We start from the raw sequence: 24,459 nt of genomic DNA, 5'->3' as shown, positions 1-24,459 counted from the left end.
TTGTTGAGATGCAAAGTCCAGTTGGAGGTCCGAGAGTATTATTCACTCCACCAGTTTACAGATAGCTAGAATAAATCAGAAGCAAGGTATTAAATATCTAGTGAACTACAAAGTGTTATTTTGACGACATTGTTTGGAAGTTACATGATTCAAAATGAGCAGTAGTTTAGGTCGTTAGTGAGGGGATGTGGTAGTGTGAAACCTGCTACTGGGGAAAGAAAGTAGTCAAAACCCAGCTCACCTCCACCAATTTTCAATAGCCTGGGGTGGACCAACACCACTGTGTGTCAGAGAACAATCTGTATTAGCTCTGTGATTAAAGTGGAAGAAATGAATACATGGTTTTACCAATTACATAAGGACAGAATTCCAGTGTAGGATCAGTTGACATCATTCCCAAGTACAGATTCCAAAGATAAAGCTATGAACTACACTCCAGTTTTAATGACAAACACTTTTGGGCCTTCAATGTAAATTCAGGACCAAGTTAGACACATGTTTTATAAATTACTTTCTCCTTTTCCTTCCTTTCCAAAGTCAGAGGGAGCAGATACATGACTTTTAAAGTCACATGGAAGCCCAGTAACAAAACTTGTCTTGTATTTAAAAAAATCATTTATTTGAGCTTCTAATTACAGCAGAGTTTGTGTTTTGATTTAGTTCAGTTGAATTAGAACACAAGGTTTGACTTAAAAAAGCACTGTTGTTTCCAAATGTGAGGATGATGATAACGCTGAAATTGCATTCATTGAACAGTTTAGGTCAGAAGCCTTAACATATGCTTTAATATATTGTTCCAGCTCTCAAATTTCCTGCTAAATTCAGTAAATTCCATTCAGTGACAGCTTTGCTTGCAAAAGTACTGCAGAATTAGCATGTTTCTCCAAAACGAAGAAAAAATGTGTGGGTTTTTTCTTTTTCTGTGCGAGAAGTACTAATACTTGTTCTTCTGCATAAGAAAAATCTGTGATTAAGTAGCTATGTTTAAAAATATACTTTTATCTAATCAACTACCCATTTGATTACATGCCTTCCTATTTAAAATAGTACTGATTTATTTATTTATTTTTGCTTCTTCAGGAAAGAAAAATATCTGCTTAAATGTGCTGATTTTCTTCCTTTTCAAGATAAAAAGGAACAGGAAAGCTGTATATTGTACAAAATTGGGCCATCAAAGGATTACTTCTTAAAACAAAATTCTGACTCGTCTTTGTTCTGTTTCGTTAAAGTTGGATGTGGGAAAATGTTTTATAAAATATTACATTTTTGAAGGAAATCAAGTTGGTTTTTTTTTTCCTCTACAAAGGAATGTCTGAATGAAGTTCAGACTGAAAGAAATACCATGTCATGCAAGAAAAAGAACCAATGAACAGCAAAAAAAAAATAATCACACAGGCAATCTGGATGCACTATAAGTCATGAATTCTGCAGATATTCATAAATGATCAAGATGAGCTTTCCCTCAGCTAACAGAATATTTTCCACACAGATCTCTAACCACTACATGAGTATCTGAGTTGAAATGATGACCTTACCAAGGCGATTAGGAACCATATCACTGATTCCAATGTGTTCAACACTTAGTCTACTTTAATTTCTGTGCAAGCCTCTTTAATTTTTTATTCTGAAGGGGAAAACAAAACAAAACAAAACAAACAAAGAAAAAGACATGTGTGGACATTTTGTCCTTGAGAAAACCTGTCAGAATCATGGGAACTTTTTACCAGATCCATTGGTCTTTACATTTTCTAAACACTTCTCTGAATTTGAAAAGTCTCACCATGTGGTGCTGATATTTTTGTCAGTTTTTTAGAACAGCCAAAAAGAAACTTTTGTACCAGTGTGGATTCACAATCACATGAAAGGTAAATCCTGCGTGTGGATTCCCTACAGGAGAGTGTTCGAAGAGGAAACTTTGGTTGAATGAGAGAAATGAGTGTTTAGGTGCATAGCCAGATGGCTCTAAATGCCAGACCCATGGTGTGCGGATTGGGCCACAAAGACACAAAGACTGGGTAATTCACTGCATTGAGAGCAGTTAAGTACGTTTAAAAATTAGAAAAGATTTGTTAGCATTCAGCACATGTGAAATTCATGAGAGGAGTTCTATCAGGTAGATTCGCCAAGGCATAACGGAAAGAGGAATTTTATAAATAAACCCAGTGGAAAATATTTCTTGTTGTGTAAAAATGTTCCATTGGATTTAAATGATTTGGAATTATATATTAATGAAAGTAAAATACCTTAGTGGTGGAGAAGTGTTCTGATAAAAATTACTTGAAGATTAAAGCAGTTTTCCTCATAGAAATTTATGAAAGGCTGAGCTATTTTGTGTTCTCCATCAAGAAATGAGAGTTGTCAGCACTTTCCAGGAAAGCAGAGATACACAGTCTGTATCGGACAAAGGCCTGCAGCCCTGGCTAGAAGAAACCTGTGTCCACTTGTATGAGGAGGATTTCAGGGAAAGTCAGCTCCAAATCACACTGAAGCTACAGATGGACAGGGAAGAAAAACACATAGGAAAAATTCCTCTAGTGAGATTTAAAATACCTATTATATTAAATGTAGTTATCTAACTGTAGATGTCAAGTCTTTCCTCGTTACAAGTAAGACATGCATACATACAGTGGGTGAATCAGCACATTTTTTGGGACTGGCATGGAGAAAGAGTTAATCAGTGTATTAATTTGAGAAGAGAAAAACTTGCTTTATAGGACAAATGGAGCTCAGCAGCTGAATCTACGAGTCAGTCATGCTTGATCTCTAAGGCCCTTTCTTTTTTGTTATTTTGGGCATCTCTCAGAATAACCTTCTAAAGTTAATGTTCTGTAACTTAGTGACCTGGTGCAAGACATCACACTATATTATAGTGTTCATACCGATTTTGAAAGGGGAAAACCCTGTGCATGTTAATTAAGCTAATTCAATCTCTTTTTCCACTCAGTAAGCAAGAAATGCATTATCATGTCTTACTGTTATTTCAGGAACTTGAGCAGAAATAGTCTTTTAGAGACAATTCACTAGAACGGTTTCTGGAAATTTAATTATTAATTAAAAAGTGCAAACATGTCTGTGGTATGTCTTCGTGGTATTTTCTCACATCTTCAGTTGCACAAACAAAACTATACTTCCCAAATTACTGTATGAAATAGTAAACTAAAATTTTCATTGTTACTAGGGGAGCATTTTTTAATAAGCTGGCAAGCCACTTACAGATATTGGTAGAAACCCACTGCTATGGGTTAAAATATAAAGGAAACTCATGACTTTTATGTGACTCAAGTTTTAAGGATCCACCTGCTGATTTCCAGATAAGTACTCCTGCATGCTCTTTACTATGTGTTTAGTTCTATTTATGAAACTAAATATATTAACCTCTAGGACAAGTGCTTATGTGGTCTGTTGCTTTGGGTTGTGGAATTTACTACAGAATTACAAAGTACAGGTCCATTAGTTATTTATTAATATTTATTAATAATAATTATTTATATTGAGTCTCACCCAGAGGCCACAGGTGAGAAAGTCAGACTACTCTGTTAATCTTTTTTCAAACATCTATAAGGAGGCTGGTCTTTCCGTCAACTGCTGATAGTCTGAAATAGACCAGGCAGTTAAAATTCTGGGAACTGAAAGATGGGAATCACAAAATATCATGAGTTGGAAGGGACCCACAGAAACTGTTGAGTCTGACTCTGGCTCCACACACGAGTGTGAGATGATTTGACCTGGAGTATGAATTTAGTTTTAGAGGTTTAATGCCTGACATACTGGACTTCACAGAATCACAGGATCACATAAAGGCCTGGGTTGGAAGGGACTTCAAGGATTATCAAGCTGCAAAACTGGCCACCCCTCTCCAGTTGGAGCCCAGGATACCATTTGCTTTCCGAGCTGCAAGAGCACACTGCTAGCCCACATTAAGTTTTTCATCCATCAGAACCCTCAAGTCCTTCTCTGCAGGGCTGCTCTCAAGGACTGCTCCTTCCAGTCCGTATATATGCCTTATAATTATTCAACTATATTGTATGACAATAAGCACTGAAGGTAAATAAATATTTGAGGATAGAGTTTGTAATTCAGTTTGTGCTTTTTTTTTTTTTTTTAAACCAGAAAGATCTAGTCTCTTTTTGTTCACCTCAATCATTAATACTCTATTAAACTATAGAGCATTAAATGGATTTCTGTTACAGTAACAGTGTAATATTATTTCCAGATAGAATGCTTTAGGCATGGTAGTATCAAAGTATGATGTGTGCTTCCTGAAGGTAGAGGAAGTGTAGAGGAAGATGCATATTTTTGCCTGAAGATATTTGTATTGAAAGGGCAAAATCAGATTGTGAGAGGTCTACAAAATTCAAATCATCATGGTTATGAGAGGTATTTATTTCACTGGACAAAGAAAACACAATTTATAAGAAACTCTTCCATTTTCCCCTTATTTGGATAGCAGTATTTAGATATATCCTTTTCTAAGCAGGACTGTTCTTAAGATAACAGTAAACCAGTCCAAATACATCTATAAAGTTTTTAATATGCCCACTTTAAGAGGAGGTTCAGGGGAGACTTTATTGTTCTCTATAACTTCCTGAAGAGAGGCTGTAGTGAGATGGGGGTCGGCCTCTTCTCTCGTGTCACTAGAGATAGGACTAGAGGGAATGGTTTCAAGTTATGTCAGGGGAGATTCAAGCTGGATATTAGGAAATGTTACTTCTCAGAAAGGGTGGTGAGTCACTGGAATGGACTGCCAAGGGACGTGGTGGAGTCACTGACCCTGAAGGTGTTGAAGGAACAACTGGATGTTGTGCTGAGGGACATGGTTTAGTGGGAGCTATTGGTAATAGGTGAACAGTTGTATTGGATGATCTTGTAGGTCTTTTCCAACCTTGGTGATTCTATGATTCTATGGTTCTATGATTAATATGCCCAGTGTCTTCTGTTCTCTAATTCTATCCATCATCTCATATTAATGATTTTATTGATGAAGGTACCACATTAAAGTGCTCTCAGTGCTCAGAGTTTTTCTTAATGCAAGAACATAATTTAGTATAAAATCAGCAGCCCAATTCATTCATGTTGTTTCAGAGTTTGTATCAATTTATAATAAATAAAATGCTTTTAGAATCATAAGAGAAACAAAGAATTGGGAAATTCAGGTAGTCATGTTTGCCTAGAGGCATTTTTTGAGTAGTGAGGCAGAATGCAAATTCTCGTGGCTTTGCTGATTTTTGTGGTTGCTGCTGATTACTGTAAAATTGATTCCGGAGCATTGCAGCATCTCTGCATATGTTTAAGCCTAACCCCCATAGTGTCATAGGTATTTTTTCTTTCTGTGGGTATTGTACTGAGTAAGAAAAAATTCTAATAATTTTCTTCATTTTAGCATTCCTTCTTATCAAGGAGCAAAGAAGAATATTATTCAGTAGCTTGGCAGTCTTGATCTGAAGTATAACAGTTTAAGCTTTCTTGGATTTGTTATTTCAGGATTTTAATGATAGTCAGGTAATGTTTTATTGCATTTGGAATGTAGGCTGTGGCAAAGACAATTTGCTTAGAAAACACAAAGAGTTATTCTTCTGTCATTTTTAGTGAAAAGGTTAATATCATGTTCAATGACATTTCTAAGACTTTTTTTCTGTCTTTTATTTTTTCCGGGACCATTTCACAGCTTGATTCTGATTTCTTGAATTTTTCATCGTGTAAAATCCTACTGTATGGAGCAAAAGTACTTTGCCTGCATGAAACTGGAAAGAATTAAGGCAATTCAAGACCTTATTAACTTATTAAAGTTTTTCTCTAAAGCAAAAATACATTTATTAACTAGCACTCGTGCACAAGTTGTAGATTCAGCTCTTTCAGTTGATAATATCAATTGGACTGTACTTGTGAATGGGGGTCCTGGCATTGCTTTACAGAAAGAGTCGTAGAAGCTGGAGGAATCCTTTTGCAGAGGAAAGTAACTTGCAGGATGTGACTCTAGAATGAAATGTATGATTGTTCAAGAAAAACATAAGAAACAAATGTTTTAAAAATCTTTATCAGTAAGAAATCAGGAGGTAAAGAGGTGGTTTTGTTTTTGTTTTTTTGCATAAATCTGAGTCTACATTAGTGCTGCCAGTGAGAACTGAGACTTGCAAAGGATGCTGATAGAACTGTAAAAGGTCATTTAGATCTATAAATACAAAGGGAAGATACAGGAAAATAAATGAAACTGGTATACTTTGATGATGGAATGAAAAATCATGAAAATCTGGATATAGATTAAAACCAATATGTAGTTCACACTGATTTTCAGTTGACAAGGATGTTGACCTTGAAAGAGGAGGTCCAATGGATAATGGGAATCAGGAAATTACCCCTTTTTTCATGAAGGACTGGTTTACTGAGAGGCACATGCAATAAAATGTTTCTTAGTAGAGCTGTTAAATACATCGTGCTACATATGATCAGTGAGTAGGAAGTATAGTACTTACTTTTAAAATAGACATAGAACCTGTCAGCCATGCAGCAGTTAGCATCAATAGTCTGTGAGGTAATAAGACAAATTTTTATGGAAACAAAATTTTAAAATATAGTTCTAGACTTAAAATGGGTTAAAATGCAACCAGAAGTTAACAGGATTGAAAGTATGGGACTAATCAATACCTTTCTATTACCAAGAGACTAAAGTAAAATACGCATGCTCCTAGAGAAGATTATATATGGAAATAAATAGACTCAAAGAGGAGAATTACAAGGTAGGTGTGGAATTAAGAGTACAGTGGCAACAAACGCTAACAGAAAAGATTGTACCAGGCTGGAGAAGCATAACCAATGTCAGGAAGGCACCAAGTGACTGCTTTTATAACAGACACGGGGTTAAAAAGTCACAGTACACTGATGGAATTTGCTGGTGAGGCAGACACAGACATCTGTAGAAAGTTCAGAGTAGACTAAGAAAACAACTGGAAGTATATAATTCTGAGGAGTGCAGCAATAGATGTGACATAATGGAAAAGTTGTACATCGGTGACTAATAAACATACTGTGCACTAAGCAGAAACTCATCTTTTGAAAATGACCCAGGAAGACAAAAGAACAGAATTTTGATCCTGATGTGATTGTCAGCCATTGCTGAGAAGCACATTTTAAAAAAATAAATAAATAAAAAAATAAAAAGCAATGTGATCTTAGGGTATGTCAGCAGAAGTGTTTTACAGTAGAGAAGGGGAAGTAATGCAGAAAAGAAGCAGAAAGCCTTCAATTGAAATTCTGAGCAGGTTGTTCATCTGTGTTCAAGACAGACAGAGAAGAAATTGAGAAAGTGCAGAACAGCACTTTTTGGGATGATTAGGGAAATGGAGAGACAGTCATTTGATGGTTTTAGGAGAACGTGTGCTGCGTGGTCCAGCAAAGCAAACACTAACAGCTTTATAAGAGCTGTGTATTATCATATTGAAGGAGAACTTTGAAGAAGGAAGAAAGCTTTTTAACCATTAAAAGTATTTATGTATATTCTGACTGTGAAAATCTTTAGATTAGGGCTGAAACAGTGGGGCACAAAACCATGACAGGGGCAATACATAAAATCCCAGAACTGCCCTCCAGTGAGTTGTTCCAGTTCTGGCTTCACATAAATCACTGAAATCTAAGGAAAAAACTGCACAAGTTTTATTTTCACTCTTCATGCTATAGTATGAAACAATTAAAGCTGAAATGATTTGAATAAACCTGTCTGCTAAGAGTGTATGTTGGTACCCTGACTGTGCTGATCTGTCTGGGTAACTATGACCACCAAGCTGGAATAGAGGAAAACTTCATAGATGTCACCTAGTTAAAAGGGCATATCTTCTGTTTTCCCTTGTTCTGTGTGCACATAGGGGCTGCCTGGGCTGACAGGAGAGAGGAGGATCTGTAACAGGATAACATAAGAAATACATAACTGTGATGACACACTGGCTGTTCTTTTCTTAATTTTCCTTGACAGTGGAGTAGCTAACTGATAATTATCACACAGTGTTTCTAGTGTGCTGTTCTATACTTCAAGAAAAAAAAAGTAATAAAATAGTATGTTTTAATTTGGGACCTTATTAGTTGCTAGAAAGGCTGTACTTACTCAAGAAAATATCCTGATATCTGTTTCTATGTGCATACATCAGTAAGCCCTTATGCAGTCAGCTGAAATCAATAGAAATCTTTCTTTATGTCTAAAATGATCCCAAGAGCAAATCAAAGTTCAGAATATGTATTAAGGCCATTTGTTTTTTGGTTTTGAGGTTGACAAAGAGTAGAAATAAAAGGTTTGGGGCAACAAGTTGGTTGGAATGACTTACATTTTTCATCAATTGGTCTCTTAAAGTAAAAAAGATGGTTCATGAAGTAGTTTGCTATTTTTTTCTGTCTGTAATAGTCTCAATGCAGAGTGAGGGGATCCAAGCTTAAAAATGAGTGAACTTTCTACACTGCTGTGATTAAAATATCCAGATTTTATTCATGAGATTGATGACATTTTTGTGATATTTTTCATATTCTGAAATGTGAACATTTTTCTGCATAAAATAATGTCAGTGATCAAACCCTGATAATGTATAGAGCTATGACTAAAACAGCATATGTTGACTTTCCACTGGCATGCAGAACCATATTATTTAGTTTCTATTTTATTTTAGAATTAAAAACAGAGACAACACACACACACACACACAGAAAATATAGATAATGTCATGTTCTATGAATATATTCTAAGAGTGACAAAATGTTGTTTTGATATTTATGAAGGCTGCTCCAAAAGTAATGCTTCTTATTTATTTCCATGAAATCTGCAACAGATACAGAAAGCACAGTAGCACTATGTGATAAAGCAAATCTGAAGCTACAAAACATTATCTTTCAACATAATTGCCACCATCATCTATGCATTTTTGTCTGCAATGAACAAGAGCCTACATGCTGCACTTATAAAATTCCACAGCAGCAGAGATGAACTACTGTTTCACAGCTGCTATGACGGCATCATTTTGCCCACGCAGTCCATTTTTTATAGGTCTGCAGATGGAAGTCAGAAGGCAACAGATACGGTCTATACAGTGGCTGTGGCAGGACAATCCAGTCAAGATTGGCATCCTACTCCATGGTATTCAGACTGGTCAGGGGCCTGGCATTATGATGTTGCAAGAGAAGGATGCACTTCTTTCTGACCTGACTATGGAAGTTTGAGACTTCAGTTTAGTCAGCTTTGCAATGTGGTGATTAGAACTGATGTATTATCCGAGTTCCAGGAAATCCCGAAGAATCACTGTCCTATCTCAAAAGACAGAGCACATCTCTGTGTCTTGAACTTTTTGTTCAGTGAGGAGTTCATGTCACCATTCCATGCACTGCTATTTTGACTCCAGCTCATAGTGGTGATACCACATCTCATCACTGGTAATGATGTGACTCAGGAAATTGTCACCTTCAGACTCATATTGCTTCAGTGGGCATTGACAAACTTGCATACAGTGTTTTTTCTGTTCCTGTGTGAGCTTTTGTGGGACACACCTGGCACAAACTGTGCAATATTCCAACATTACGACAATTGTTTCCAACAGATTGAAGTGGATATTCAGCTACATACACAGATCCTTGGTTGTAATCCACTGATTGGTGTGGTTAAACTGATTGAGAGACTTTAATTCTGTGCTGTGAAAGCTGTACATGGCCATCTGGAATGTGGGTTTCCTTTCACATCGCTGTCACCGCTGCTGAAACGCACTACCCATCACCTCACTGTGCTCACATCCACAGTTTGGTCTCTGTAACCATTTAGCAAGCATCAGTCATGTCAGCGGATGCCATTTTTTCCTCACTGAGGGGTTTAGGCACACACCTTTGCTTCATCCATGCTTCCACATAAGATGCTGTTTTGTTAGACTGCTCTTCTGTGATAGATCTATCACACAGCAACAAAATGTAATCGAACACTAGTGGGAAAGTTCAGACTCTACTGACATACCAGCACCATCTGCTTCTGATGCTGTGGACCAACACCATAATATAGGAAGCATTACTTTCAGAGCAGTACTGTATTTCTTGGTTTCCAGAATGAAACACACATAAATACTGAATTTATACAGGCAGAAATGGAAATCTTCAAATTATGAAATTAGGGATGTTGGAGTAAGTATGTATTTACAGTTTTTGTCACTAAATGAACTCTTTATTTTTTTCTTCCAGTCTGCTCCCAATATTCTAGAGGAGTTTTTGCCATTTTTGGACTTTATGATAAGAGATCAGTACATACCTTGACCTCATTCTGCAGCGCCTTGCACATCTCCCTCATCACACCAAGTTTCCCCACCGAGGGTGAGAGTCAGTTTGTGCTGCAGCTGCGGCCATCACTGCGGGGAGCCCTCCTGAGCTTGCTGGATCACTACGAATGGAACCGCTTTGTCTTCCTGTATGACACAGATCGAGGTGAGTTGTAACCACTTTTATTATATTAGTTCAATTGACTTTTGCAGGAACTGTGCATTTTTGTATGGTATTGAGAGCTTGGGGAGTCAAATTTAAAAGATCTTCAGTTTTAAATACCGTTCTCTTGGCAGCTCTGTCACTGAAGGAAGCACTGAAGGAAACATTTTAATTAATATTAGTGAAATAAAGGCACAGTTCGGTATGCAGAATTGTATGGTTCAGATCACTTAGCAAATCACTTTATAAGTGACAGCAGTAGCAAGGAGTGGAGAGGGCTGACCACTTCTTGGCTATACATGCACCAGTGTGAGCTGAGATGGAAGTAAGCCTCTCATGCTTTGAGAGATCAGAACAGGCTCATGGAGGGCATGACCCTTAGGCTGCAGTGGAGAAATGAAGGGTGATGCAGAGAGGGCATGGCAGCAGCCTTCTCCATGCACTCCTTCTTTCATCTGGAGTTTTTTTCTGTTATCAACCGTACTTTTATAAGATTTATAATGCATTACAAAAGCCTACACTTTTTATTCACATTCTTGATTCCACACTGCAGAGCATCTCAGAGTTTTCAGTGGTAAAAAACTATAAGTGCATCACTGTATCTTGTCACTTACCACCAAACTGAGAAGTAAAATCTCACATTCTCCATGTTCTGTGTTCATTCTGGTGGCAAAGCATTTTGCCTTGGCGTATGGAAGGGGATTTAGTCAACATGGCTGAGCTTCTGGGAAAGAGGCAAGATTTTTATGTTGATGGCTTACTTTCAGGAGAAAAGTGATGCATGGCTGTAGTCAATCAATTATTTTACTACAGCCATTTCAATGTAGCTGCCCATGTGGACAGACTATTCTGAACTGAAGTGGCTTTATTCCAGAGTCATTATTCTGCAGTAGAAATAGGAAGTCATAGTGACCTTACTAAATCTGTTCGATTATTTCATTATGGCCATAGAAGTCAATTTTCTGGTATATACAATCACTAAATTTTAGTGAGTCTGTAGTGTGTTTTTAGCACTGCATAAATTTCTGAATTTAAATTAAAAAAAAAAAAAAAAGAAAGGAAAAGAAAAAAAAAAAAAAAGAGTAGTGTACTAAAATAAAAAGGTCTTGCATTCTTCCATAATTGCTGGTGTTGTTTGTTTTTTGTTTGTTTGTTTATCTTTTTAACTAATCTGTTGGTTTTGTTTGTATGTTTTTCTGTTGCTTTTTTGTTTGTTTGTTTTTATTATTATTACTATTTTTAAAATGCTTGATGGTCCAGTAAGGGAATGTTTGGGAAGCTGTTGTGTTAGAGGACATATTGAGTGATGCCCAGTTTGGCATGGTAACTCCAGTTTCTTTCACAAGTCTGCAAAGTGTGAGTTTAATCTAAAACAATACAAAGCATGTGCAAAGAGCTCACAGTAATACAGCCTGTCCAGAAGCACACTAAAGTATAAAACTAACTTTACAGTGATTACTGCAGTTCCCAGAGAAGCACTCAGCATAACCAAGTGTGTGAACCATACTAAAGGGTATCCCTGTGGGCAGGAAGAAAGGTTTGGCATGTCAACAGATGATAGATGCATGCAGGTGTTCTACAAACTCGTTTGAGATGGTATCTTCCCTAATCTTTCCCTGTCTTAAGCCATTTTTATACTATTTCTTAGTCTGCAGGTGGAGCTTGAGTGACTGGTCATGTATACCTTTCTTCTGATTAGTGTAAAATTCTCTCATTTCACTTTTAAAGGTACAGGTTAAAAAATCCAAAAGTCCCTTAATGCACCTTGTTGTTGCACCTTGAAGATGTGTAACTTTTGAGATGGAGGTGCATTTTAGCATTATAATGAGTATATAATGACCAAAATTCACAAAATGACATTTTGTAAAATAAAAGTGACAGACTTTTGGCCTGAGGTAGCAGGTGGTTTTATCAGTGCCTTGGCACCACCAAGTCTTCATCCCAGCACTGTTCCTCTTAGAGTCAGCACATCACATTCTCCTGATGTCATCAACAACCAAGGCTGCTTGTGGAACTACTACAGATTACAGAATTTAGCCACAGAATCTCCACTCCACTCTACTTTCTGTGCTGTTTAATGGCTTTCCCTTGCTTTTGTACCCCTATAAACAATCTGTCCCTTAATTTTAAGTGAACAGTGTTATAGCTTATTTTTCAAGTTGCCTGGAGCAATGATTCCACATTCTTGAACATGTCAGATAAGTATAAGAAAAGAGAAAAAATAATGGATTTAAAAGTGTTCTTATCTGAGATATCGTAATGGGGATCAAGTAAACAAGAACACAATTACAGGTGTGATCCTACAAGCTCAACAAGTTGTTATGAAAAGTGCAAAACCAGAAGTCACCTTTCTTATCTAAATTCACATGCTTAATTAGATTGAGGAATAATTTTTAAGCATGTAATATCACACCAAGGGCAATTTCAGAATATCATCTGTAACAGTGTGGTCAATAAACAGTTCTTATGGCACTAAACTCAGCAATTCCAAGCTCATCAGTGTGTCTCTGATAAAAAGAAGATGTTTGCCAGATGTATGCAGAGATGGGCTTTTCCCCCAACATTTGAATATGTCATGTGTCTCCACTTAATGCAGGAGGAGGTAAGATGTGATGTGCCTTTAAGTATTAGGATAACTGTAAAGATACAATAATTTTCACTACCACTCTACAATACAATTTTGAACATGGAGCTCAGATATGATATGAAAAAAAAAAAAAAAAAAAAAAAAAAAAAAAAAAAAAGTAAATATCATCTTTTAGTTTAGTGTAATCATAAACAAAAGTCATTGCTCTTGAATCACAATAGTGTTTCTGTGAGACCAGAACTTAGTCATGTCCATATTTTTGCCAAAGAGCTTTCCTCTCCATTCCAGACATATCCCTGTCTCTCCAAGCATCTCTATCCAACCAAACTGCAGGGATGGGAACAACTGTTGTCTTCTTTTTTACATTGAACCTGCAAGTTTCTCTTCGCAGCTTAACCAGAAAGGTATAAATAATATCTTATGCAGAAAGGTTAATGATGAGTGTACGTTCCAGACAGACACAGTTGGATTTTATGAAGAAGGCGGCATTCATCAATGTTCTTTCCAGATATGCTTTACCAGCCTTTCCATCCTACTTGCCTCTCTTTTGTTGCATGCAGCTCAGTTCTTAGAGGGAGAACAATTGACTCCCATGACCAAGGTAGATTTCTCTGTTGTATCACTCTGTTAATCTCTGGGCAAACCCTCAGCTCCTTATAGAACTCCAGCCTTTTTGCTACTGGAATGCACTGTCACTGCAGCTCTCTGTCACTGTCACACACTGCTTTTGGGTTTATTCCACAGAGTAGTCTTGGCACTCACAAACTCCAGTGAGGTGGTAGCTCGAGCCAGTATGTTAAAGCTCCTTTCCTGATATTGTGCCAGACTTGCAGTCTGAAAAATCATTGTCCTGTGACTAAGTGTAGATAGTACAAAGAATGGCAATGCTACAAAATGAATTGTAAATAACAAGGGATGTTACAGAAAAGGAAAACAGGTTTTGCAAAAGACATCGGGTCTGATGAAGGAATATGCAACTTGTCACTTAGCAGGGAAGGTAGGCAAATAAGAAGTGAGGTTAAAGACTCATGGACCCTTTGGTTTCAGTACATCCTCCTTTCTCCTGCCCTCGTCCCATTAAAGGGTTTAATTATGACCCAGTGCACAATACAATTAATGTTAACTGCAGGTAATATTAACAGCAAAGTGCTGGAAAAAATGTACAGAACAGGGAAAGAGCAGGCTGAAGAACACTTAGCTGTATCTCAGCTGACAAAGCATGACAAAGCATAACAAGAATGGTGTAAATTGAAATTCATGCCTCCTTGAGAAGACAGGGAGTTTCTATGGAGGCAAAGTGCTCAGTTGTTATTTGATGCCAGCTGTAAGGGGAGAGAAATGAAGGGGCCAAACGGGCAGACCAGTGGAACACTGGAGTTATGCATCTTTTCATTGCAACTGAGAGGCATTTCTTTCAAAAAGAGGCAAACAATCATAAGATTTGCATCTGAAAATTAGCAGGGGAGTTTTGACTTGGCGCAGCAGTTCCTGAGGAGTTTTGATGGTTGATAACAGTAATTTCTAGCACCAGAAAGCAAAAAGCTGGAGCCTAAAACCACAAGAAGAAGTCTGGAGAAGTTAGGGTGAAATGTGAGAAGCAGTTTAAGAGTCCTGTGCAAGCTCATGTTCCTTGTCTGTGCTGTACATGGCCTTTCCAAGAGCTGGAATGTTATCAGTTGCTGGTAGCACTATCGGCATTGCCCAGATCAGGTTGCTAGGGCTGGAGCCCAGAGAGCTGCAGTGCTGCACAGGACAGTGAGGAAGACAGAAGCCAGTAGGCTGGAAGGGCTTCCACCAAAGAAAATCAGCCACTCAAATCTAACTCTTTTTCCCAGCAAGAATTGTCAGCCTCTGACTGTGACTAAAGAGTGATAGCAGGAGCTGGAGCCACCAGCTGGCCTAGCAGGTGGCTACAGAGAGACTGTAAAATAGTTATTATTCTCATCAAGAAATTAGCCATTGCCCATGAACCTTTTTAGGTACTTTGTTGTTTTTGTTGGTAGGGGTGATGGCTTTTTGTTGTGTTTTTGTTTTTTTTTGTTGGTGGTGGTGGTGGTGGTGTTTTTTTTTGTTGTTGTTGTTGTTTGTTTTTTTGCTTTGCTCCTTTTAATTATACACTTTTCATTAAACCAACTCAGTCATGGTTGCAGGTGAGAAAAATCAGCTCACTGTGCACAACATGAATTTAATTTCCCCAGATTACTGCACACTGTCTTTATAGCAACTCCTTTAAAGTTGGAACGATTGCATTTTATGAAAATCTGAATGCGGCAGTAGGGTTTCAGAAGTTCTAATGACATGTTCAAATTCATCCAAAGCACTTAGAACAGCAAAATGTAAGTGTTTATCTTCAAGCACTTGCAGAAGATAGGTGAGATCTCAGATGTCTGGAGAAGACAAAGAAAGATATAAGAAATATATAGCTCTCCATCTTACTTTGAGATAGATTTTGGATTTGGTCATGATCATCCAGTTTCAACTATGTGCAGGGTCACCAACCCCCAGAGCAGGCTGCCCAGAGCCACATCCAGCCTGTTCTTGAATGCCTCCAGGGATGGGGCATCCACAACCTCCTTGGTCAACCTGTTCCACTGCTTCACCGCCCTCTGAGTGAAAAACTTTCTCCAAATATCTAACCTAAATCTGTGTCAGTTTAAAACCATTTCCCCTTGTCTTATCACTATCTACCCACATAAACAGCCGTTCCCCACTCCTGTTTATATGTCTCCTTCAAGTACTGGAAGGCCACCATGAGGTCTCCCGGAGCCTTCTCTAAGCTACACAAGCTCTGGAGGATAAGACATGTAGAAGGCATAATGGTGGCAGTAGTGTTTCACACCTTTTTCCTTGCTATTTGAAAGTACTAAGTAGTGTTCACAGCTATGTCAAAGACATTCCCTATGAACGTGGCACAAGGATCAGGCATCTGTTACTGAAGTTGCACTGGTGACCACATACATAAATTTCATGAGTCCAGAGGAGGGGACTATGAAAAAAAATAAAATCATAACTTGTGAGAAGAAAAAAACAAAAAGCTTAAAGAAATGAGATTGTTGTAGGTGGAGTCTGTTGAGAAGCAAAGACCAGGTCTTTGTACCACCTGAGATTGAGGCATTAACAAGAATTATTTTGTAGGGAGGCATATTTAGGATTTCAATAGGAAAAATGTATTGGTGTGGTTAGATAAGCACTGTAGTAATTTGAGAAGATTCTTGGCATTCTTACCACTGGAGGTTTTAGTGAAGAGATTAGAAAATATCTACAGCAGTGATCTGCTTTACTACATCCTGTTTCTGGCGATCTCTTAGGTCCCCTCAGGATTTATATTTATGTAATTTTCACTATTTCTCCAGGAAACTGGGAATGGTTTCTCCACAATGCTAGGGGCACTGAAAAGATAGCTTAATATTTTACTAAGGAGCAACTTTCCACAATATATTATTGCTATTCAATTATATACATAGCCTTCATAAAACATTCAGTATGATCTATTATTCAAAAATCAGATCAAAAACATTCTAAGTGGCTTAAGTTAAAAACACGGTGAAATCAGGTTGAAGGGCTGTAATTATAATATGGCACTCAATAAGCAGAGTTACTGTTTGCTGAGCATTCAGAAACTGCAAGAATTGGCCCTTCATCAATCTTTACATGATATTTTTACTGCACTTCCAAACAGATTTGTCAATGTCATAATAATGAAAAGGAGAAGTCATATTATAGCAGCTATAAAGTTATTTTAATATTTAGTTCAGTTGAAAAAGCTAGACAAATCAAAGCCAGTAACAATGTAGAAATACAGACTGTGCATTTATCTGCATAAAAATACCAAATAAAATTTATTAGTGACATGAGTTTTAAATTACCAAATGCGACTAATAAACAGCAAATTGAACGTGAACTTACAACACCATAGTGCCAGAAAAATATTTTGCCTGTAGGTGCTGTTTAGCTCCTGTTTATTTTCTGCATATTGCTCTTGAGCCCAGTCCATATCACTCTTAAAAGATTAGAATATGAACAGAGGGTATTTCAGGTAAGCAGTCATGTTCATGGAGAAGATGAAGCTGGCAATCTGATTTCCTCAGTAGTGATCTGCTTCGTTTTGGGACCTTTGTTTCATGACAGTCACCAAGAGGAGTTTGCAACGTCCTACTGACTTTCAGCAAAATGTCCAAGAATAAATGAGAAACAAGTTCACAACTGTGTCCACGATCCACTACCTAAAAACAAAAGGTTCTTACCTGCAGCATGAAACTATATAGCAAACTTTTATGAAGCCAAAAATAGAGCTGTCATGGAATTGCAATTATACTGAAATTACATATTTCAGAAAACAAACATTCTGATACCTTGTCCTGGAGCTTTTATTAGACTACTTTAACATCTGGTCCATGGGTTTTAACTTTTCAGTGTTTTATGTCTGTGCAATTGCTAAGATCATGAGCATCAGTGTTCTCAGCATGTCCCCTTGTTACATATTTCATCAAATGTGGTCCAATGATAAAACTAGTGTGGAGATTTCAGTAGCCCTATTAAATTCCAGGAATTGATTAGTGTTTATGCTGTAAGTGAACAGACAAAAGTCCTCACTAGATGTTATAAAGAAGACATTTGTCATCAGCAAACTCTCTACATGGGCAGTGGATCATGTCATACATATTGGTATCCACATACCACTTTGGTACTTACCAAAGTCATGTTGTAATTTGGTGCAGACCAATCTGAACTGTTACACAGAATATAATGAGAAAGTTCATAAGATATCAGAGAATATAAAAAACACTGCAGTAAGTTTATGCCCCCCTTTAATATGATCTGCATTCTGTCTCATTAACAGTGAATGCCACATTTTTATTAGAAAAAATAATTCATTGATGACTAGTTTGTAGCAAAACTAGTTTTGCAAGTGTCAGCTCATTTATAATTATACCAGCAAACTGACAACATGTTCTCCTCTTCTCTGCAGCTGGTAACAGCTTGAAGATATAGGTAGTAAATTTACACATGAAATAAAGATGCATCAGCATCAGTAATGATGCATTGACTTCCTGTCTTTCCTGTGTCTTACTACCAAATAGGATGGAATAACTGTCTAGTAATTAACTCAGAATTTACTACATATTAAATCTTCCATGGGATTTCAAACTGCTTCATTAAATAAATGTACTCCCCTCATTGAGTGTTGTTCTTGAACATTAAACAAAGGTGGAGATGAGCAGAAAGTGTAGATGTGGAATTCAGAAACTGGACATGATGTGTACAGATAAGTCCTCTGATTTTGCTGTTCTGTAGAAGGTGTGGATCAGAGATAGCTACATCAGAAATTCTGGGGGTGTTCATCTAGCTGGGCTTGTGGAATACGAAGCACTACTTAATAGAGGTTGTTGGACTCAATGATCCTTGCCGGTTTCTTCCAGCAAATGCTGTAGAAATACATCAGTAAGGAAACATTAAATAAAGGGCTACTCATTGTCTTCCTGATCTAGAGAGTTTGCTTTCCTTCAGTGTGGGTCAGTGGATGCCATGGAGAAGACAAGGCTCAGGATGTTAAATTTTGCTTTTCCACTTGCTGTCAATTGAATGTCTTTGCTCTATTTAATGATTTGCTGCTGACAGCACTATGGAACCCTCATAGTGAAGTTCTTTTCCAAGAAGCATTTGTCTCAGCCGTACAAACATAAAACTTTAGATTGTGGCTGTAGCTTCTTCATACTTTTGTATTCCAACATCCTAATGTAAATAGCATTTCTACTTCCATTGCTGTGTTCTAGTAATTTCAGACACAGTTTACTTGTTACCTGCCTGTGTAACACGGTCTGAATTCTGTAATTCTGAATACATTTTTCCATTTCTTTAAGAGCTTTTCTATAGTAGAAAGTTATAAGGCACTAAGAGAAGTGACCATATAATAATAGTAGTATTTTTGAAAAACAAAAAGATAAAACCAAAACCCTCTCGAACTGGATTTTTTGCTCAATATTCTCTACAAAGCAAAGTTAACTTTAGCTGCACTTATGACTTGCTAGTACTGTTGTGGTTCTCAGAATGATCCTGAGTACATGCTGAACTTGACTTCATGAGTAGGCTTTGTTCTGATTAGCCTCTTTTTTTCACTTGTCCTATACAGTTAAGTCTGTAAACTGCTGAAAAAATGCATGCTGTGATTATTTCATCCCACGTAAGAGCAGGTGATTTATGTGAATACTAACATGATTTACATTTATCTTTTCCACAGATTAAATAAATTCCATCCAGATAACAGAGTTCTAAGCAGAAATTAACATTGTGATTTACTGATTATTTAGCTTTCTTACTATCGAACTTGCCATTTGTTACATAGATGTGTATCAGTGGCATCACCATTGACAGCTGCAAAAATCTGTCTTCATGGAAGGGACTCCAGCAGCCTTACACAAGAATATCCAAGAGCATCCTTACTAAGTACAAGGCTGTTCTATATTACCACTACACGCTGGTCAGTATTAGTGGCGCAGACAGTTGATAGATACAACTAGCCATGCAGACCTCTAAAGAAGACCCTGAAAAGACTCAGACAAGGAAGCCAGCCACACATCTAAATGCTTATGCTTTAGAAATTTATTTCATTGTGGACATCTGAGTCCTGCAGCTGCTGTACATAGCCTTTTATATAGCCACAGGTGTTGGCTTCAGTGCTGGAGCACAGAGTGGCAGCAAACAAAGGGGAGTATAGTCGACGCTGCCAGAGAGCAGACATAGTGCCAATTTAATACTGAATCTAAAACAAATACTTGTGCCAATTTGTTTATAAATGCATTTTAGTTAGAAAAATTAGCTTGTCTTTGGAGAACATTATCTATGTGTGGGTGAATGTTTCAAATTTTAATACAGTATAAAGCAGGTTTTTGAAAAAAATCAAAATAAATAAACAAAATACAGGTTTGCAAATAGCCTTACAACATAGACTTAGAAATATCAAAGCATGTTTCTATTGGATTTGGCCTTATTGCTTAAATAAGTATCAAAATATATTACACCTATTTTTTAATATATTTTTTTTAATCTGTCCATGGAATATTTCGTGAGACTGACTTATCTCTTATGTAGTGCAAGTGACTTCTTGGGATCTGCAGCAGGAAGCAAAGGTAATTCAGCATTAGAATATATTGTGAAATAAACCTAAGTGTTTACACCCAAGGACATTTCTAGAGTTCGACATTCTTAATACAACTGACTGATCTGTCAAAGCATCATTTATGCAATCTCTAATTTAAGGACTACATTATCTTCACTTTTAACAAATGTATATTCCAGTGCATTCAGATTTTCACTATTTTGAGATGCATTTTGCCTGTAAAAGAACTGTATTTTAGGTATTTACCTCATTAATCACAGCTGAATCCTATTTACATACACATTTGTAGAACTAATTTTTCTATCCTTGATTCCAAGACAAGAGGTGGAAGTGTGGAGATCCTTTTAAAATGATCAACTGCCTATCACAGCACTTCAGGTGCTATTTCTGCCTCTGTACCGGGAATTTCCAAAACTAGTATTTACAGATAATAGCATTAAAGGTTGTTTCTGTTACCAAAATTGCAGTGAGTGAGATATTTAGCATTTTGCAATTGAAAAGAAAGCTACCAAAAGGCTCTTTAGTCATAAGGACTCTAAAACTGTACTGTACAACCCCCTTGGTGGATTTTAATATTAATGTACACCTGATTGCTGTGGGAGATTTTCCTGTAAGACATACATTTCTTTCTAATTTTACTTGGACTGCAAATGGTCAATTTCTAATGTGGTTTTGAAGATCTGGGAATAATAAAGGACAAAACTGTCACCAAAGAGAGAAGTTGGAAACGCAAACCTGTGGTTGCTAGACTAAATGCCTGTAACAAATATGCATTTTATGTTAATCTATCACTGTTTCAAATAAACTAGTTAGACAGTAATAGTGTTTATCCTAGGTCTTCCCTGTCCTAATAAAGAGCCCTACTCAGTGCATGAAAGTTATTCTGGAAGGTCCTAGACCCTCATTTTACAAAACCTTCTGAAGCTCATTTTCTCTGTAAAGAGCTCAGAATAAGAAAACTAATTAAAAAATGTGTAGGTTCACATTACCAAAACTGTGCATGTAAAGATAATAAGCAGAATGTTTTAAGTGAGTTTGTACGACTTCCTCATGACAGAGAAATATATTTGTTGATCCTTGTTATGAAATAATTTGATTATTATGAATGAAACAACATGCAAAAGACAGTTTATTTGTACATAATCTTGTTAAAAACAAAGTACTTTGATGGAATGGATACTTTCAAATAGGTCTAATTTAATTGCTCAAAATGCCTTCAACAAACATCATCTATTGGAGTTACACATACCTACTTTGCCATACTAATGATACAGTTTACATTTGTTATCAAGAAACAGGTCATGAACCTGACCTTCAAACACATTGACTGTCCTGAGGACAGACCTATTACCGATTGCTAATTGGGGTCTTCTCTTGTGTGTGTTGATAGTGCAGATGGCTTTTATTTTTTTTTTTATATGTCTCTCTATGTATGGAAATCCTCATGTATGTGCTTATATATGTGGATAATAATAGTTTTATTTCCTAGCTTTGGATGCAAATCATTTAAAGCTTTGGATGAAAATCATTTAAATCTGAAAAAATCTTGCCTTAGAAGTTCAGCTCATCCCAACAGAATCATAGAATCATAGAATGGTTTGGGATAGCAGGGACCTTTAAGATCATCTGGCTCCAGCCCCCCTGTTATAGGCAGGGAAACCACTAGACCAGTTGCTCAAAGCCCCATCCAGCCTGGCCTTGAGTGCTTCCAGGGAAGGGATATTCACAGCCTCTCCAGGCAACCTGCAGCAGTGTCTTACCACTCTCATAGAAAAAAAAAATCTTCCGAATATCTAGTCTATATCTACTCTCTTCCATTTTAAAGTGATGTCCTCTAATCTTGTCACTTACAAAAAATTTCTCCCCAACTTTCGTGTAGGCCCCCATCAAGAGCTGAAAGGCCACTATAAGATCTCCTCAGAGCTTTCTCTTCTCCAGACTGAACAGCCCCAGCTCTTTCAGCCTGTCCTGGTAAGGAAGGTGCTACAACCCTCTGATAGTCTCTCTGGCCCTCTTCTGAACCTGCTCCAACAGCTCCATGTTCTTCTTGTGTTGGGGGCTCCATAACTGGACACAATACTCCAGGTGGGGTCTCTTGAGAGCAGAGTATTGGGGCAGAATCACCTCCCTCGAGCTGCTGGAAAGTCTTTAGCAGTAATTTCAGATTATGTGTTTTATTATTTTGTCTATTTTCATTCTCATTAAGTGTTACTTTAAAATCAGTGTTTTACACTGTTAAACTAATAGGTCTCAATATTCTCCATGTTTTATTTCAAAACCCAATAAAAGTAGAATAATCTAAACCAGTTTTGTTGTTGTTGTTGTTGTTTTGTTTTTTTTTCCATGAAAAGGATTTTGTGTTTACTTTTCAAAGAAATGAAAAATTGTGAAAAACATCGAATTTAAATTCATTCATCAAGTGCTTTATTGAGAAAAGAATATATAATATTTCAGGAAAATATATATATATATATATATTCCTGAAATATTTCACTTTAAAAGATCATTATGGTATTGTGTATATATTCTAAATTGTGTCTTTCTTTGAGTTCCCAATCCCATGTCTTCATCTTCTGTGCATAGAACTGCAACAATCTTCTGTACATTCATAAACTCTGCTCAACAGGACCTCCTAAAACCTCAGAGTATCCATTTAGATCCTCACATTTCCACAGCTTCAGGGAGTTTTAATTATCTTCATTTGTGTTATCTCTTGTATCACCTCTACATCCACTTCTGCACTGCTCTCCATATTTTAGATTACTTTCATATGTTCGACCAGATTTATTTTCTTCATTCTACATTTCTTTTTTTTCTTCAGTCTCTTATCACTGGCTTTCTTTTCCACACCTTCTACTTCTTTTCCCACACTTTCCTCTTCCAACCGTATGTTCATTTTTGTCCCTGAAACATTTTTTGAGAATGACATGATTCTTAATATCTGACTGTGTCTGTATCTGCCATGGAAGAAGTGCAATTTTGTATCCAGGTTAAATAAATAGTTACCAATACATCTCAATGCATTAGTACTCAGGTTTGAATGAAATAAAAGACAAAAAGAAAATAAAAACATTTATTGACTCATTTTTATTCCAAATAAGTTTAGAAGGAGTGATTTTTCAATTTTTTATGTGCTTACATTATTGCTAAAAGTGTATATGGGCTTCATGTCCATGTCTCATCAAACAGCAGAAAAAGGTGTTCACCAAGGGCATTGTCTTGTATCCTCAAATGCCCCTCCAGGCTACCAGACAAGATTGATAATAAGAAGTGCATAGAGATGCAGTATTTTGTCTATGCTAAGAGCTGAATTCACAAGTAGCCTAAAAGCCAAATTACATAATCTCCCCTCCCGCAAGTCAGGCGCGATGCAGTGGCCATCGCACAGCTGCTGGTCTGGGTGGCATCCAGGCAGACACAGTCACAATTGGCCCTTTTCATCTGGGTCATTCTGAATTCCTTCAACAGGAAATGGAACACAAGCAGAAAACTTTTAAAAACACCCCAGACATGAATCAACAAAAACCCGGAACATCTGCTCATCAAAGCTCATCAGAAAACAGTGTATTTTATTTACACTACTCTTCTGGATATTCTTAGAATGCTTAATGAGATTAGAAATCACTGGAAAATATTGCCAGTATGAAGTGTCCATTTCACTTTGCAGATATCCAGTGTAATCTACACAAAGTGTTTGAAATACAATAAATCATATCCACAACCCCTGAAATTTTTTTAACTTATTTTTAGTAGAAAGTGATGAAGTTTTATTAAGTCCACAGCTGGCAGGAAATCCAAGTTGGTCAAAACCAGATACAATATTTCAGTTTCTTTTGAAGACCACAGAACCATAGAATGGTTTGGGTAGAAGAGACCTTTAAGATCATCTGTTTCCACCTCCTTCTAGGCCAGGTTACACAAAGCCCTCATCCAGCCTGGCCTTGAATGCTTCCAGGGGAGGGCAGCCACAACCTCTCTGTGTCCTACACCACCACTAATCAGGCCACTTTATTTAAATGCCTAACACGATATAGTTTTTCTGAGCCATATTCTGCCCTTGATCAGGACTTATGAATCCTCATGTCCTTGTGTGAGACGTTTTACTGCTGGGATGGGTCAAATTTCAGCTGTTAGTTTACTTTTCCAGACTAAGTGCTCAGATGCATGCCCTTCTTTCAGAGGTTGGCATTTTTTTGGTGTTACATTCCAGCTATTACACATGGAGGTTTTATAGCTCAAAGATGTGTGCTGAGTTAACTGAGCTATTTCAGTTACTTTGAGGACAGGTTCACCTCAGCTATACAGAGGAAGTGTTGCCTTACAGTGA

The 24,459-nt window shown here is 37.1% G+C and overlaps 1 protein-coding gene across 9 annotated transcripts in view; it reads left to right on the top strand.

The window, feature by feature from the left end:
* The window catches only part of GRIA4 (glutamate ionotropic receptor AMPA type subunit 4), a 213,909-nt gene that overhangs the window by 63,930 nt on the left and 125,520 nt on the right, over positions 1–24,459 (top strand). For all 9 annotated transcript variants that reach the window (XR_011902624.1, XM_072326689.1, XM_072326690.1 and 6 more), the window contains exon 3: positions 10,192–10,431. Coding sequence is in view for 8 of the 9 variants with exons in the window: in XM_072326689.1 (XP_072182790.1) it covers positions 10,192–10,431 (240 nt within the window). In the remaining variant the exon portion in view is untranslated. The remainder of the gene's footprint in view (positions 1–10,191; positions 10,432–24,459) is intronic.

This window comes from Excalfactoria chinensis, chromosome 1, assembly GCF_039878825.1.
Source record: "Excalfactoria chinensis isolate bCotChi1 chromosome 1, bCotChi1.hap2, whole genome shotgun sequence".
NCBI lineage: Eukaryota > Metazoa > Chordata > Aves > Galliformes > Phasianidae > Excalfactoria > Excalfactoria chinensis.
The sequence above is the reverse complement of the archived record's forward strand: the minus strand, read 5'-3'. Positions and strand labels throughout refer to the sequence as shown.